This window comes from Penicillium maclennaniae, assembly GCF_028827695.1.
Source record: "Penicillium maclennaniae strain IBT 15551 chromosome Unknown utg000004l:1.0-3007600.0:1.0-3009580.0, whole genome shotgun sequence".
Lineage (NCBI taxonomy): Eukaryota > Fungi > Ascomycota > Eurotiomycetes > Eurotiales > Aspergillaceae > Penicillium > Penicillium maclennaniae.
The window spans coordinates 434637-451717 of NW_026623216.1; the positions used below are offsets into that span (position 1 = coordinate 434637).

The 17081-nt window shown below is 50.2% G+C and overlaps 8 protein-coding genes across 8 annotated transcripts; 5 read left to right on the forward strand and 3 right to left on the reverse strand.

Annotated features, from left to right (window-relative positions):
- Positions 1–52: 52 nt before the first annotated feature.
- On the reverse strand, positions 53–2474 carry dbp4 (RNA-dependent ATPase HCA4; the record flags this gene model as incomplete). The annotated part of the gene is made up of 2 exons (XM_056966000.1): positions 53–1389; positions 1523–2474. 2 exons carry the CDS (start codon positions 2472–2474, stop codon positions 53–55), a joined length of 2289 nt encoding a protein of 762 aa, XP_056822781.1.
- A 336-nt stretch (positions 2475–2810) lies between these two features.
- On the forward strand, positions 2811–3551 carry N7477_004338 (uncharacterized protein; the record flags this gene model as incomplete). Its single annotated transcript, XM_056966001.1, has 2 exons — positions 2811–2968; positions 3020–3551. The coding sequence occupies 2 exons, from the start codon at positions 2811–2813 to the stop codon at positions 3549–3551; spliced, it is 690 nt and encodes a 229-aa protein (XP_056822782.1).
- Positions 3552–3937: 386 nt separating this feature from the next.
- Positions 3938–4939, forward strand: N7477_004339 (FAD synthase; the record flags this gene model as incomplete). Its single annotated transcript, XM_056966002.1, has 2 exons — positions 3938–4054; positions 4283–4939. The coding sequence occupies 2 exons, from the start codon at positions 3938–3940 to the stop codon at positions 4937–4939; spliced, it is 774 nt and encodes a 257-aa protein (XP_056822783.1).
- A 494-nt stretch (positions 4940–5433) lies between these two features.
- N7477_004340 (uncharacterized protein) lies at positions 5434–7449 on the reverse strand (the record flags this gene model as incomplete). Its single annotated transcript, XM_056966003.1, has 5 exons — positions 5434–5728; positions 5784–6104; positions 6166–6260; positions 6314–6494; positions 6542–7449. 5 exons carry the CDS (start codon positions 7447–7449, stop codon positions 5434–5436), a joined length of 1800 nt encoding a protein of 599 aa, XP_056822784.1.
- A 913-nt stretch (positions 7450–8362) lies between these two features.
- Positions 8363–9432, reverse strand: N7477_004341 (3-hydroxyisobutyrate dehydrogenase; the record flags this gene model as incomplete). Its single annotated transcript, XM_056966004.1, has 3 exons — positions 8363–9097; positions 9200–9378; positions 9429–9432. The coding sequence occupies 3 exons, from the start codon at positions 9430–9432 to the stop codon at positions 8363–8365; spliced, it is 918 nt and encodes a 305-aa protein (XP_056822785.1).
- A 2286-nt stretch (positions 9433–11718) lies between these two features.
- Positions 11719–12477, forward strand: N7477_004342 (fungal specific transcription factor domain-containing protein; the record flags this gene model as incomplete). The annotated part of the gene is made up of 2 exons (XM_056966005.1): positions 11719–11974; positions 12032–12477. The coding sequence occupies 2 exons, from the start codon at positions 11719–11721 to the stop codon at positions 12475–12477; spliced, it is 702 nt and encodes a 233-aa protein (XP_056822786.1).
- A 1420-nt stretch (positions 12478–13897) lies between these two features.
- On the forward strand, positions 13898–14260 carry N7477_004343 (uncharacterized protein; the record flags this gene model as incomplete). The annotated part of the gene is made up of 1 exon (XM_056966006.1): positions 13898–14260. The coding sequence occupies one exon, from the start codon at positions 13898–13900 to the stop codon at positions 14258–14260; it is 363 nt and encodes a 120-aa protein (XP_056822787.1).
- Positions 14261–15161: 901 nt separating this feature from the next.
- Positions 15162–16979, forward strand: N7477_004344 (uncharacterized protein; the record flags this gene model as incomplete). Its single annotated transcript, XM_056966007.1, has 7 exons — positions 15162–15204; positions 15239–15329; positions 15382–15660; positions 15715–15890; positions 15950–16311; positions 16361–16403; positions 16459–16979. 7 exons carry the CDS (start codon positions 15162–15164, stop codon positions 16977–16979), a joined length of 1515 nt encoding a protein of 504 aa, XP_056822788.1.
- Positions 16980–17081: the final 102 nt, after the last annotated feature.

The following is a 17081-nucleotide window of genomic DNA, read 5'->3' on the forward strand; positions in this document are numbered from 1 at the left end:
ACTGGCTTCGCTTGCACAAAATCGGAACGCCCATACCTTGTAGTGATGCACATTAGTCCAGCAATCCACTGGCCAAAGCCTCCAGATCTCCGAGCGTCTCGATTTGAGGCTCTGCTCTCTTGGCCTTCTTGCTCTTCTTGCTCCTGCTCTCGTCCTCGTCGCTGCTGGGGTCGGCAAAAGTGACGCGTGCCTTCTTGCTGGCCCGGTGCTCTTCCGCCTCGGAGCCTGAATCGGATCCTGGAATCTCGAAGGGCACATAAGGCAGACCCTGAACACCGGATTCCTCCTCGGCCTCCTCCTCGGCAAGCGCACGATCGCGTGCCTTGCGCTTTTCCTTCTTTTCGCGCTTCTTCTCGCGCACGAGCGCCTTGTCCTCGATATCGGCACGGCGAGTACGCTCGATCTCCTCTTCCACGAAGCGCTGGCGCTGGGCATTGGCATCGCCACGGGCCTTGAATGCCTCCTCGTCCTCCATCTCGTAGATCTCGTGGGCAACACCATCATCGTCGTACACCAACTTGGTACCCTTGCCTTTGAACTTGAGCAACTTCTTCTTTGATTTGAGGAGCTTCTCGCGACGCTTGGAGTCGATAACCAGCGGCTCCTGGCCGTCAATTTGCACCATCCTGGTTGGCTTCGCTTCCTCGACAGATTCGTCCGAGTCAGAATCACTCTGGCGGCCGAGGTCCTCATCACCCGCGACGAAGCGTCGCTTGACAGACAGGAAGTCGGCATCCTCGTCGGCGTCTTCACCAGCGCCATCGCCGGCTCCGGTCGCAACCATGGTGCCGTCATCGTTGATGAGCTTGTGATAATGTTCCGCCAGGACGTCCTGGTTTCGTCGCTCGAACATGCGGTCATAGCGGGTTCGCACCTGGTTCTCATCCTTCTTCTCCTTCTTCTTGCCTTCGCCCTCCTCATCTGAGTCCTCACCGCTAGAGAGGTGAGCCATCTTCCAAGAAGCATTCTTGCGCTCCTTCGTATTGTCTCCCTTGATGAACTTGATGCGAGGAGCACCAGGAAGACCCAGACTAGCCGCAAAGTCTTCCAGCTTGAGTTCCTTAATGTTGAATATCGTCTTGTCGGGTTGCACGAAGCACGATTTGACGTAAGAGATGAAAGCCTTTTGACCCAAGTACTTCAATTCCGGATCTTTGAAACACATGTTTTGCAGCTGATTTTTAATGCTGCTCTGCTTGCTCGCCTTGATGTTGATCTTTTCAATGGGCACTTTCTTTTGCTCGAGTCGGCTCAACATGCCCTTCTCCTCGCTGGGGTCAAGGAATAGCACAGCACGGCCGACACGCTCGTAACGAGCAGTACGTCCTACCCGATGAATGTACGTGTCGGCATCTTCGGGACAGTCCATTTGAATGACCCAGTCTACAGCTGGGAAGTCTCAGTCCTCGAGCCGCGACATCAGTAGCGAAGAGCACCGAATGTTGAGACTGGGAGAACTTCGTCGTAATATCGAGTCGGCCTCCTTGCTTTTGTCGGCCGTGAAGATGCATCAGGGGAATACCGGGCTGCAAGTGTCGGAATGACTCGTACACAAATCGTACCTGCTTTCCTGAGGCCAAGAAGACGACGGTCTTGGACTTGAGATTGCTTCGGATGAAGCTCCACAAGGTATCGAGCTTTGAGGCGAGAGGAGTGATTACATAGTGCTGCTTGAGAGTCGACGGTGTGGCCGAGGCGGCTGCTTCGTGAACAGCGATGTATTCGGGATCCTTTAGACTGAGACGTGCCAGGTCAGAGACCTTCTTTGTCTGCGTAGCACTGAACAGCATAGTCTGGCGCTCCTTGGGAAGGTGATCGATAATCGCATCCACGGTCTTCTGGAATCCCATATCGAGAATTCTATCGGCTTCATCGAAAACGAGCATCTGCAGATTGTGTGTCTCGAACATGGCTGTCTGATCCAGATGCTGCAGCATACGACCCGGCGTGCAGACCAGGATGTTCATGCGACCCAGTCGATCTTGTTCCTCGCGCAGACTCTTTCCACCGATAACCAAGCCAGCGGAGAAGGCATGGTAACGGCCAACTTTGCGCAACACCTCGAAAATTTGAATCGCCAGTTCGCGTGTAGGGGAGAGAATGAGTGCACTTAAGCCATCGAGTTCGGTCGTCTGCCGACGGTATAGATTTTCGAGGACGGGAATAATGAAGGCCAAGGTTTTTCCTGATCCAGTCTTCGCAGCACCCAAAATGTCGCGACCCTTGAGAGAATGAACGATAGCGCGCTGCTGGATGTCGGTCAAGGTCTTGAAGTGCGAGGCTGCGAGGCCCTTTTGGGTGGGCTCGGAGAGTGGGAGATCGGAGAAGTTCTTCACGGTGGCTTTCAAGTCCAGATCTTCGACGCGTTGAACGAGCGAAGAGAGTGTGTCCTCGCCACGCTTTCGCTTAAGAGTCCGACCGGAGTCATGATGAGTTTTCGGAGCTTTTCCGCGAGAAGTCCGGGCAGGCGCCATGATGCTGTGGTTTGTAGATTTCTTATCGTCGGCGAAGCCAAAACGGCGCAGCTTTTTTTTCTTGATGAGTCAGCTGGTGATAAGAGCTTATCGGTGGAAACACACTCAGAGCATAAAAGCACAGCAAACACGAGGTCTGATGGCTGTGAAGAAGTGACACCACTATCAGAACAGCCTTGAAAATTGTAAGGCTTTGGCAGATCTCACAACTATGATATCACGACGTAGCAGGCCAGGTATCATGTGAAATTCAAGCCCAGGCGGTCCCATGATGACTCAGCTACTGATAAGGAGCTTATCTGCGAGTTGGCGACAGCGACTGCTTGTCACTTACTCATGGCGGATGACGATCAGGACATTTTCGACTCGCTCGAGCGCGAAGCGTCGGAATTCACCAAGGTAAATTACCTCTTAGCTCTACTACGCGACTCTGCTAACGCGCAATTCCAGGATGCGGAGATCGACCGCATTCGCAAGGCGTTCTCTCTGGACTCGTAAGTCTTCTTCAACCTCCCCGACGCCTTGTACTAACGCAATGCAACCAGCTACGCCGTGTTAGATCTACAGCCCGGTGTACCAGAGAAAGACATCAAGATGCAATACCGCAAGAAATCCCTGCTCATCCATCCGGACAAAACCAAGAACCCAGCCGCCCCCGATGCTTTCGACCGTCTTGCCAAAGCCCAAACAGCTTTGTTGGACGAGAAGCAGCGTACCTACCTCGATGAGTGTATTGCAGACGCACGAAGGCTATTAATTCGCGAGCACAAGTATAATTTGGACTCACCAGAGCTGAAAACCGAGGAATTCAAGGTAGAGTGGCGAGCCAAGACCATTCACGTGCTGTTGGAAGAAGAAGCGCGTCGACGGAGACAGGCAAAAGCGCGCTTGCAGGAAGAAGGAAGAGAAGCGCGCAAGGAAGAAGAAGAGCTGGAAGCGCGGAAACGAAAGCGCGACAATGATAAGGCGTGGGAGGAGAGTCGCGAAGAGCGGATTGGGACTTGGCGGGACTTCCAGAAGGGGCGCAAACCTGGTGATGAGAAAAAGAAAAAGAAGAAGATGAAGGTGCTTGGATAAGCATCTCATGACATTCGGGATGTTATCGCATATCATAGCTAGCTCACAGTGCACTATACCTTATACACTGTCCACAACTTCACTTATGCAATCTAGCAACTCTCCGGCGCCGGCGGCCCATGCACTTGTACTTCGACATTGCGATAAGCACAAGGGAAATATCTAGAGGATTCGATGCAGCTGCGCAGATGATCGTTCTTATTCCAACACCCATGTAACCCGAAATAAGAAATGACCCGAAACCTGAAGTTCCGCGGAATTTCCAAATCATGTTCGCACTGCCCTCCCCACATGGGATTAGATCATTCTGAATTGTCCGAATGCCGAGAAACCCACTCTCCCCGCCTTCACCTCCGTTCTGACCCTGTATCTCACCACTATTCACAATGGCCGAGTCCACGGCATCTGGAGAAAGGATGTCCGAGCCTGCCATGGCTCAATCGATTGCGCGCGCGCTAGAGCATCTGCGCCCGTTTCCTCCGATCGACCCAGCCCATCGCGGGGTCGAGCAACCATCTGATCCGACCAGCTCAACAACACCGGCGCAGCAGAATGGATCACAAACACACAATAGAAATGGAGCCACTGACGCAGCGATTCCTCCCTCGCCACGGTCATCGAGCGAATTCATGCCCGCATCCACGCATTCCTGAATGAGTCCCACCCTGCCGACTCACTCCTCGCCGCGGTCCAGAAACAAACTCGAATCTCCCTGAGACGTGGTCTCCAAGTCCCTATCCGAATACAAACTATCCGAAATATCGCTTTCCTACAATGGTGGCAAAGACTGCCTCGTTCTGCTTATCCTCTTCCTGGCCGGTCTGCACCCGTACTCTGCGCATCAGCATGAAGACCACAAGACAATCACCGAGACAAGCACAGGCCCCGCAACAGAAGAAATGATTCCCTCCATCTACGCTCTCCCGCCGGACCCGTTCCCCTCCGTTGAAGAATTTGTCGTCTCCTCCGCCCAAGCGTATCATCTCTCCATCACTAAATACACAACAAATCCTCCAAACACTACAATCCGCACCGTCTTCGAAGATTATCTCCACCGACACCCGGGTATCAAAGCGATATTCGTGGGAACGCGACGGACGGACCCGCATGGAGCGAAGCTGACGCATTTCGACCGGACAGATCACGGGTGGCCTAATTTCATGCGCATTCACCCGGTGATCGATTGGCACTATGCGGAGATCTGGGCGTTTATCCGCCATTTGGATCTTGAATACTGCGATCTTTATCGACAGGGGTATACCAGTCTTGGAGGAACTTCAGATACCAAGCCGAATCCGAAATTAAGGAAGCAGGGCGGACATGACACGGAATATTTGCCAGCTTATGAGCTGACGGAGGACATCGAGGAGCGACTTGGTCGGCATTGATGGTTGGAGACTGTATAGATGGAAACCCCCTTACTTGGCGATTTGTTCTTAGATTGTGCTTACTTGATACCTACGCCGGACCTGCGGTGAATTTCAATTGAGGATATCATATTTTAGACTGCGCAACCTCGCAATGGCGAGGGCATTTCGAGCGAATTGAAAAACATGCATCCCGAACAAATACTGCAGAAGACATGTTCCCCCTATAGCTGCAACGATGAACAGAATTACAAGAACAAAGTAAACAACATTTCCGTCAACTCCTTGGTCAATAAAGATAAGAGCGGAACGTTGAGATAAATTGTCCCGAAGGACATTTTCAAAACGCAGTGAGAAAAATGTAAGAAGACCTGAATGGCAAGAAATACTTGGAAGTATATTCTGCAGGTGGTAATGAATGTCGCGAATGAAGATGGGGAATAGCTCACAGTAGGCTTCGACTGAAGCTCCACGTGAATGAGATAATACTCATTCTCGTCAAATGCGTTGGCGGGTTAGGTGCATGAGCGTGTGCACGAGCGTGGGGTGGATACTTCAAACTCCATCCGCGATCGCAGAGGAGACACCGAGGAGGTCTTGATGCTCTCCTTTCGTGACGTAGACAGGTAGGAACGAGGCTCGCCAGAAGAGGATCTCGGCATGGCCGTCTTGGATGAGCCCCCAGAAATATCAGTCACGGAACGGCGAGCCTTGTATTGGCGCCCTCGATACACAGGGGTGTTCTCAATGGCGTTTGTCTTGACAGATGACAAGGGGTCGTTTCCAGAAGCATTCTTCATCAGGGCATACCTGTGGAATTTGTCAAAACATATCGCGAAGATTAGGGTGCATCTACTTTACTCACGTGGGAGAGATTGAAGATGCTGGAGTCCAATTTGAGCCAAGCCCAGCAGGAGAAGTGAAGCTGCCCTGGGAATTGGGCGTAAAGTGCGAGCTATTCTGCTGGTCATGCGGTGCCGAGGGCGATGGAGTAGACCCCTGCACAACCTCTACAGAGTAGTTGTATTCGCCAGCACGGTAGGCGCGGCGCTCGTTACTTTGCTGCTTCAGCATCTTTTGAGCCTTGGTGTCTGCGAAACGCAACAACAATTTGACACCGTTGTCCTTCACGGTGGTGTTATGAAACTGGCTCAGTACCCGCTCGGCGACGTCACGGCTTTCAAAACTGTAGACGAACTCGAAATTAGCACCTCTTGAGTAGAGTCATAACCTGAAGATTTTATTACCGGGCGAAGCCAACCTCCTTGCTGACGCCCGTTTTCTCATCGCGGCTGATCTTTTCCGACACGACGCGGTATGGCTCGAAGTGGCGACGCAAGTCCTTTGTGAACGTCAGCAAGGATCAATATCCACGAAGCAAGGATGCAGCCTTACAGCTTCAGTCCAGTCAATGGGAATGTTGGTACAGTAAATGTTGGTAGACGAGCTGTCTTCCAAGTCTTTGAGACGAGAGTTGCGGGACTTCTGGGCGAAGCTGGCCTGGTAACCGAGGTAGAAAAATCCACGAATGCAGTTCTCACACGACTCGAAGTTGAAGAATTGAACGAATCCAAAGCTACATCCGTGATTAGTACTAAGAGCGCAGAATATGGATCATCATACCCCTTGCAAAGACCTGAGTCCAGATCGACGATTGCCTTGCAGCGCTCAATTTTACCAAAGCGAACGGCATAAGAGTGAAGCATATCGTCAGTTGTTTCTGGGAGAAAACCGCGAATGTAAACATTTGTGATGCCCTCGCGATTTTCCAGGCATTTAGCGAGTGTCAGCTCGGACGGATTGGTCCACATGGCCGGCACTGCACGAGGGATTGCGGGCTCTTGCTGTGTCAAAGCTTCCAGGTCTTGAACCATGTACCCATTTGTAGTCTTCATCATTTGGAACGGCAGTGAGAGTGAGCCAAGTTGCGGGAAGAGGCCCCCATAGGCGTATCCTGGGAGAGCATTGGCATCCATGGTGGAAAGCAGAGGTGTGGGATAGTATTGCATGGGTCCGATATTCTCTGATCGCTGTGCATCGACAGAAGTCCATGCATTTTGCTTGGTGTTGGAGACATCCTGCACATCGTAGTTCATCACGTAGGGCCATCCAGGGTAAGACCCTGGAACTATGGAGTTGAGATTGGTGTAACCATTAGACGAAAAATAGGGATATTGAACCACCTGGTCAGTCTGCCCCGGAACAGAGCCTGTCATGAACTGGGTCATCTGGGGCAGGCCATTGAAAACGGGCGAATTAGGTAGCAGAAAAAAAGGGCTCGTATAGGGTGTACGATTGCCGGCCGACCAGTCTATGCTGTTGTTCATCGGGGTGGTGGGCGCAGTGCTTTTTCGATGGGAATCTGGAACGATGGTTTGAGACTTGGTACATGCGAGGCCCATGACCATTGGCGTCGCTGGTTGAGGTAGTCCCATTGAGGGAAAAACAGACCCGTAAGGCGAGCGAGGGTCATACTGGTTGGAGCTTTGGCCAGAGCTCGAGGTGCTTTTTTGTTGAGCTTGATGTTGCATTTTGTAATTCGCAAGTAACTGACAAATATTAGCCATATCATGGATCGCATCGGCCAACGATGGGCACAGCTGAACCCCACAAGAAATTTGCGTCTGTAAACAGCAAAAGGTCCAAACCCTTGAGTGTTCCTTATGTCCAGTAGAAAGTCTGGTGCAGGAGATGGGTGACATACCTTTTACACAGGGGGAGTATGTCAGCGTAGGCTGATCTGATCCGACCCTTCGATGGAAGACTAGATGCAAATTAGTCGAATGCTCTCATCACAAGTTCAGATGCAAGCGGCAGCCGCATGAGTCAAGCTCACCAGAGATGACTCGTGTAAAGCAATGACTTCAGGGAATACTAAAACAAAACAACAAGGAATTTTCGCCAGAGCCTGAAGTGAAAATGGGGCTGGAGATTGGAATATTGAAGCTGATGAGGATGAAGCAGCCGATGAGACAAGTCATGAGATGGATGAACAGGGAAGAAAGATGAATCGGAGAAATGAATGAGTGGTGAGGGCGGATGTTGGGAAGGGAAAGAGCGCACCTGCTGCCAGACAGCAGGAGCGATGTCGTGGTGGCGACGCGATGATAGAAAAGATGAGTTCAATGACGGATGCAAAGAAACAACAAATACATTGTAACAAGTTCAGATGAATACGAAAAGAAAAATGGGTGAAATGGAGGGTGATGAGAAGTGAATGTTTGGAATATCGTGACGCGAGGTTATGTATTGCAAGACGACCCGCCATGAATACATCAGCCGGTATCCCGGGGCGAGCATTTGATGGGTTATGATTCTATTCCTTAGCCATTCAAGAGGAGTAAAATTCGTCTATTCCGACTCATAGAAGTGACAAGTAGACTGTCGAAGGAAACGGAGAATCACTTTAGATGCTTATAGCACAGCTTTGGAAACATGGAACAGTCACTCAGACTTGCTCTGCAGCCACTGATATACAACGGAGAAATCCTTGCCACGGTGAGCTTCTTCCACAGCATTGTAAACATTGCGTGCCTCGTCACCGAGGGCCAAAGTAGCGCCCGCCTGGTCCGCGGCCTCAAGAGCCAGCCGTAGATCCTTGTTCATCAGACTGACTCCAAATCCGCCTTCGTAGCCGCGCGATGCGGGTGCAGACTCGACCACCCCTGGGACAGGGTTATTGACTTCCGAGGGCCAGCAGCGACCGGTCGATGAGTTGATCAGATCAGCTAGCGCCTTGGGGTCCAATCCCCAGCGGATACCAAGATTCATGGCCTCGGCAGTTGCAATGTTGTTGATTGCCAGCATGTAATTGTTAGCGAGCTTGCCTGAGACTCCAGAGCCTGGCTCCCCAAGGTGCCATGCCTTCTTGCCCATGTGAGCCAGGACTCCTCGGATACGCTCGAGGAATTCTTCCGACTGGGAGGAAGCGCCGAACATGAAAGATAGAGTACCTGCCCGAGCGCCAACCACACCACCCGAGACTGGCGCGTCCACGAACCTCCCAGCTTGCGTAGTGTGGATTGCGTTAGCAATATCCTTAGATGTCACGGGGTCAATGGTTGATGTGTCGATAAATAGACGCTCCTCTTCGAGCGCTGGAAGCTTGCCGTCCTTGAGAATGGAATGGAACACATCAATGACATGTTGTGACTCGGGAAGACTGGTAATCATGACAGTCTAAAACAATTGAGTGCGATCATTAAACTTTGTTCAGGGGTCGAATGCACAGGAGCGGCATGATGGAGTCACGGAAATGCTTTGGTCAAGAATAACACTCACCGACTTCTCTGCAACTTCACGCGCATTCTGGGCGATCTCAACACGGCTCTCACTGGGATCGTGAGCGGTTTCTTGAATTTCCGCCACAAAACGTTTGGCGGCTTCCTCGTTGACATCACGGATAATCAAAGTGTCGGATGCGGGGATCTTGGCGCGTAGGTTCTTGGCCATGTTGTAGCCTGTATGCGATTAACACAGTGAAATGATTCTAGCTTCAGCATGCACTTACCCATCTGCCCTAGACCGACAAATCCCCATGTTGCGTCGCGGTGCAGTGTGGTTGAAAAACCTCGGGCCAATTGCGGGGAGCTTGTAGTGGACGGCCAGCGTCGGAGGTTCCCCGGATTGCGGAGAAGAGCCGTCCGGGTAGAGAGTATGCAATTCGGGCACTCATCGCGAAGTTGAAGAAAGGCCGAGTTTCACGATGGGTATGGTGAGCTGTTCAAACATAAAAAATGAGTAAATGCACGCAACCTCTGGGCCTGGGGGAGGGGCATTTAAGAGGAGCACCTAGGCCGTGGCTTTCCGAGCCCGACGGACGCAGGGTTCCCGGTGCTCGGTTGCGGGGAAATGAGGATGGAGTCACGTGCATTGTATAGCATCGTCATTCTTGTCATTTACTCGAGTCTACTTTGTGTAGAAGATGTATTGATCGTGCACTATATCGAAAAGACCCTAAATGTCATTTGACACGGGATGCCCCGAAGGAAATGTGTCCTGATGTGGTATCCTCAGGGGTATTAATCAAGCAGCTAAATTGATCGAATGCTGGAGAGAAGAGCACGTATCGTCACGCGCAGCCTTTCGCTCGTAACATTTGGGCTTAGTATAGGCAAGTGGGAGGATTGATGCACTAGGCCTTGGCAGGCAGGGGCTGGACAGGCCACATAGGACCACATGAAAGGCTCATCGAGCTCAGCTTTGCTCGATCGAGGAGCTCATACAGTCTCGATGGAAGTGGTCCAAATTGCTCTCGCATGAAAGATAGTCTTTTGCCTGGAAAATGCGCAGACTGAACGGGAACTGGGACGCTATTAGAATATTCTGTCGGTTTGAGTGGCCGATCCAATACCGCTTTCGATCCAGGCTAATTACTCCCAGGACTCGCTTGCCTTTGACTACGCCTCTAATGTCGCATTTACATTCGTGGATGTGGTAGTTTTGACTCATTCTTTATACTACTTCAAGCGAAGTTTGTAGGAAGAAGAAGACCGAAAAGTCCCTTCATCACTCATCAGATGTCATTTTGATGTTGATTCAGATTAGAGGAATAAGGGAGATAGCAGAGTGAGAGATGTAAAATGTCAAGCGTAACGGCCGCTAAACGATGCCCATATTCAGCGCGACTGATAACAATATTGAACAAGAAGAGAGATTGGCATGCCAGTTGAATACGATGAGATCTTTAGTGTGAAAGGCCAAATCGTCTCTACGCAAAGTCCTGTACGCCATGGTGGGAATATTGGCATCGCTTCTTTGATCCAACCCACGTCTTTCATTGGACCAGCATCAGAACAGCGCTGTGAAAAGGCCTTGGCCTCCACTCGAGAACCTTTCATCGAGAATTTGACGGATCGGATAGCTAAATGATAATTTCCGATATTTGATGATCTTCTGTAGTCCGGAATTTGTAATAAATTTACATGTCTAACTCCACGATTTGACTAGATTGAAGGTCAAATACAAACAGGGCTTGAGAGCCTCAGCCCACCATGGGGCAGCTTGGTGTGCTTAGTCAGTAGCTTAAAAAGCGCCAAGCAGACCGAATCCACTGTCCATCGAACCCTTACATCTGGTCGCTCGATCGACTCATAGCGCAGCACGTAATGGTGACCCTGCGAAAAAATGGTCTGCCATCGTCGTGCGAGCCGTGTCGGAAGACTAAGCTACGCTGTGACCATGAACTTCCAATATGTGGGCGATGCGCTCGTACAAACAAGCAGGACCGATGTATCTACCAGCCTTCTCCAGCCACGACATTCAGAGCTGTCAACAGATCAACGCCAGCACGCTCAAAAGAGCGATCACGCCTGTCAAGTCGTGATGTGACTCCGCTTGATTCCAGCCGTGAGGATCGGTCAACTCCAAAGAGGAGAGGAATGCTACACTCCGAATACCTTGGAATGACGAGTCACTTTGCGCTTTTCAAGGAGAGTACTGATCAACTGGACATCTCAGAAACTCATGATAGACAAAGTCATATTGATGTAACTCAAGATCCCAGCTCAAGTTTCATGGTCGACCACGGGGAGATACGAAAGGGTGCACACCTTCTCCGCCTTCTGAAAGACCTCCCGTTGTATCGGAGGATCGTGACATCATGGCTTAACGCAACGCAAGATTGTGATGCTCTGGGTGAGCTGGTGATGGAACATGTTTTTCATTCACTCCAGGAGCTCTCTGATGTACACTCACTCCCTGATGATGCCTTGTTCAGTCGTTCGCTCGAGATATTTCATCTATCGTCAAAACCAGTCCCATTACACTCTTCGCTAACCTTTTCGGAGTTTATGTCATCTATGTCTTTCAGGTGGGAGATTATTGGTCTTGCTTTCACTTTTGTGGGTGCCGGTGCTGTTCTACCTGGTGATTGGGAGTCACTATTCCAACTTGAGGGCAAACCGGTCATCTCTCGGAAAGACATGGGCTACTTGGCATTATCAGCGACGGAGACATGCTTGAAATTCTGTAATGATGCTGGCATATTGAATGATGTCGTCAGTTGGTTAACTTGCCAACACACTTATCTCACTACCTTCATTCACGGAGATCGAGGTAATTCGTGTGAGCTTTAGCGACGAAGCGCATCCGCTTACACGTGTATTTTTACAGACTACCGTGGTTGGAGAGCGCTGGGGGATCTGACAACTGTCATCTTCACTTTGGGTCTGAACCAGCCGTCATCCGATAGTGACATCCCTTTCTGGCTTTCGGAGACTCGGAAAAGGATAATGGGGTCTGCTTATAGCGCGGACAAACAATCGGCCACCTTCCTGGGAAGGCCACCACGCCTAAGCTGGCGGTTTTGTAACATCACTCTACCCTTGGATATCAGTTTTCGGGAAGTTGTCGCCGAACCGAGTGTCAGGGATATGGCAATTAGCAGGCTAGATGCCGACGGCTGGAGCAAAACGAGAAGCGACTCACAAGCAGTCTGGGTCAGGGTTGCTTTGTTGATGGGCCCGGTACGAGAAAGCATTTTAGAATTATCACTGAACCAGCAGGTTGAGGGTCTCCCGGCAAAGATTGAGTATGGCCTATTCCTCAATTTGACGTGACTATTGCTGAGTTCTACCCAAGGCAACTGTTGCAGCAGTCTGATCAAGTCTGGTCGAAGCTCCCATTCTTCATTCGGGAAAGCCATGATCCATCCGAAGTCCGGGACATTCCAGAAAGCATCTTCCTTCAGGTTCACCTGGACTATATCTTCAATCGGTTTTTATTATATCGAATCCTCTCAAAGCGCCTCAACACATGGAGCCCGAACCTTGTTATGGTCTCGCATGAGGTTCTGCGCGATATTCTCTTTGCTTGTTGAAAGTCGCATCCGAGCCATGAAATCTTCTGGTGAACTTTCTTGGGTGGTGACTATGTCTTGCTCCCTCGCGTTCCAGCCTTGGCCGCTGACCTTTTATTCATAAGATGTCTTTTTTTGGCCTACCGGTAGCCGGCGTTCTTTCAATCGAGCTCATCCGGCGGGCTTCCAATCAATCCGTGGACACACCCGGCCCCTCGTTAGAGTCGGCCATCTCATTCTCCCGATCACAGGCTATTCAGGACCTGAGCATTTTTGCATCATACCTCCAAACAATCATTAAACCACATGAAGGCAACTATGACATATGCCAGCAGGCCCGAGGCACCATTCGACGCGTGCTAGACTTTGTTCTGTCACCTGAAGCCGCTCAGCCAGTCCATCCGGCCATGCAGTCAAGCGCCCCCAACTTACAACCTCCGAACAGCTCTGATATCGCAGACATATTCTTGGATTACAACTACTATATAACGCATCTCGATAATTGGCAATTTGACCTGCAAAATAGCTTAGATATGCTGTGATTACAATGTCTAGGGGTGGGTCATCTGTCATCTGTCATCAGAAAGAGAATTATACCGCAAGGACTATGCTTCATCCCTGTAAATTTTGATTTGTAAGGGAGATGAAATATTCAGACAGTGTTCGCTTGGTCGCGATGTGCCAGTAGATCAAAAGTGGGGGCCCATCCGGAGTCGGGATCGGGGTCGGAGTCGGGGTAAGCTCAACATTGTTTGCGGTTTCAGGGTCGGAGTCCAGATTGGGAATAAAAATAAACCTACATGAATTTCAAATCGAATAAGTCTAGCACGCCATGTCCTTTCTTGTCGCAGTGGAACCGAGCTCCGAATCATCCTGGTAGCCCGATTCGGGTTCCGAACCAATCCTGTCCGAGAACCACCATGAGGCTTAACTAAAATGGTGCCCGAGTCCTTCGCACTCGCACGAGCCACCACATTCGTAGGGCTAGGCTTCCACTGCCACCTCATCCAGGCGACAAAATTCTGCATCTCGGAGTCGGGGTAAAGCTTCAGAATATCAACTTCGTTGATTAACACGCAAGCTTTGTTTTGCCTAGATGGTGGCGTTGACTCATTGGGTGTCAGGATGATTCGCGATGAGACATGGAAGTCTATATAAGTCAAGTCCATCCTGTCTGAAATATGCCCATCAACCACACCTTCAATCAATCTTGTCGTACTTGCATTGCCAAATTCAACGACAACCGACTCACAAATATCTTCACTCTGTTTCACTCAATCTACACAAAATCATCTCAAGCCATGGCCGGCTTTACCATCCAACGATCACCTACCGGGCCCCTCACTCCTCGTCCTCGCACTGATGTCGAGCTTGCGAAGGATGCATGGAAATACTTGAGCCAAAAGGTCGAGAAACGTCGTCAAAAACAAGCTTCCAAGTCCGAATCAAGCACCAAGAGCTATGATACCGACTCCAAGTCAATAACCAGCAACGCCGATACACTTATTGGCGATAAGTCGAATATGAAGAAAGGGATGAAATGATTTCTCGTCTTTGGTTTTTCGGGAAATGGTGCATAACGTCGGCTACATGTGTTTATATCATCGGGCGTATTTAAGGATGGCCAACCTCGATGAGATTTGAGAGGGTATCTGATTTATTAGGATTTTGCTATGAAGAGTCACACGATAGTCAAAATCTGAATCAAATTGTTTGTTAATTTGAGGCGTTGTCGTGACGAGATTTCGCATCACCTGCGCACTGGACTCTTTAGCATGATCCCTCTGAGTATAATCAAGTTTGCTGCATACATGGATGGTAGAACCTTGGAGCATCACCCTATCAGCGATGATAATCATTCACACGCTCTTCATGCCCAGGTGTCTGCGCAGGTCGGCGAAGATTCAACACAACACGGAGGTACATTGTATGCAGTAGCGCGTTTTCACCCCAGCTTGACATTCTAGTTCATAAGCTCAGCTCCCAGTTTGCCATTATCTTTAAATGGCCAGACATGAGAAGCTGTGAGAGGTGGTTGGAGGTGGTTGTTGTTAGATGCAATCAACCTGAATATCTTGTCAATCGGCTGGGGAAAGGGAAGTGAAAAGGACGAAAAGTTGACCTGGACATCTCGATTCGTTATCACGTCATTACCGCGGGGCCAAAGACCTCGGTCCTCCCAAGGAGCCATTTAAGTGCCACAGGAGCTACCGTTGGAGGTCCTTACGGAATTAATCATTTTCAGAATCCGGGAAGAAGCAGTCTAAATCCGAAGAGCGCGGGAAACCCCCGGCGATCGCGATGACACCCGGGGTCCACAATGAGGGGTTGTGATTTAAAGCCGTATTCAAGGAGCAGCTTTTTATCGACGAACAAAAATTCAATCCGTTGCTGCCTTTCGTGGAGGCATCTTTTGGTCGTTGAGAACTTTTCTCTCCACTCAGTATGACGACAATTCTCAAAACGCGCTCCTTGGGCGACATCCGAGGTAAAAGTGAGGGGGGGCGTTACTCAGTTCTTAGGAATCAAATATGCCAATCTCAAGGATCGATTTGCGGATGCTGAGCTGATTGAAGAACGGAAGGGTGACATCCTCGATGCCTTGACCGATGGGTTAGTTCATTTAGCACTGCAAGAAAATCATACATGCTGATAGCTCGCCCAGGCCTACGGCGCTGTCCCTGCCAGTTGGGTGTGAGATAGAGCTTGGACACGTCCAGCATTCATTGCCTGGAAAGGAATTAACGCAATCCGACATCGATTGCCTCAATCTGAACATCGCATGTCCCTCAGATGCCAGCTCGTCGTCGAAACTTCCTGTGCTTGTCTACATTCATGGCGGTGGCCTCTTTATTGGGGCCAACTCCTGGCCTCAAAATGATCTTTATCGACTGGTCAAGCTGTCCACCGAGAAGAGACTACCTGTAGTGGTCGTTGCCATCAAGTAAGACCACATGAATCATTCCTTCTCATCTGTATCGGCTAACAATTCTATCAGTTATCGATTGGGAGCGCCAGGCTTTTTGACATCCGAGGAGCTACGTAACGCGGGTTACCACGCGAATAATGGACTCCGAGACCAGCGCGTGGCTCTAGAGTGGGTTCGAAGGCACATAGCGGACTTTTCCGGAGATCCAGACAACATTACTGTAGCAGGAATGAGCGCGGGAGGAGGTAAGATATGACTCCTGGAGATCAAAGTCTCGAGGTTCATTGATGCTAACCTACCTAAGCATCGGTGACTTACCATCTTCAGTCCAAAGTTCCACTCTTCAAGCGGGCAATATCGATGAGTGGCACGTCATTATTCGTTCAGGCTCTGCCGTTTAACGTACACGAGGAAAACTATGCAAATGCAATTGCCGCTTTGGGATTAACGGACCTGACCGCAGAAGACCGGTTAAAGGCATTGTTGAACATGCCAAGTCATGAGCTTCTCGCCAAGCTCCCTCCATCAATTTTGGTGGCTCCAGCCATTGATAGCGAAATCGTTCTGCCGGGCGTGACATACACCGAGCTTGGAAAAAAGGACTCAAATGTTCTCCCAGGCAATTCATGGTGCCAGGATTTGCTGATCGGAGATGCGGAAGCTGACGTAGGGTTCTTACAATGAGTAACTTGGCCAGAACTAACTGTGTGCATAGGCCAGCATACTGCAGGTGGTGGCACCGCACATCAACACCAACAGTACGAAGCGTTTCATTTCTGCGGCTCGGCAAGTTCTCGCCCGTATCCCGGGAAGCAGAACGCATACTCAATGCTTACGGAATTACGATGGACACGCCCGACGAGAAGTCGATTTTCTTAATCCTCAACTTCATCTCAGATATCATGTGCCACGCAGCTGCCCTCAGCTTTGTCCGTGGTTGGAGCGGAAATGCCTATGTGTACCACTTCAACGAGGGCAATCCATGGGATGGACCATGGAAAGGTCGCGCAAACCACATTCTTGACACTGCCTATCTCTTTCAGAATTTCATTGAATATTTGAGCCCGGAGCAGCGAGCTGTTGGACTTGCGCTTGCGGAGGACTTCTTCAAGTTCTGTCACGGGATCAAGCCATGGCCTACTATCACTCCTGGAAATATCCGTGACGGGTTCTCCGCTCGGGTCTACGGACCTAGCGACAAAGGAATGATTTCTCGCGTAGCGACGGAGGCTTTTGGAGGTGTCAGTATGCGCAGAGGTATTCTATTTGACTCTGCTGATTCGGTGTCACTGGATGAATATGCAAGGGTCTTTGCGATCTTCATGACTAGCTAATTTTGTATCATCCATTCTTACAATTCGATTCATTCGTCACGCGTTAGTTGCAGATTCCGCGAGCATTCTACCACTTCAAAGAAGTTAAGATCACCAAGGATC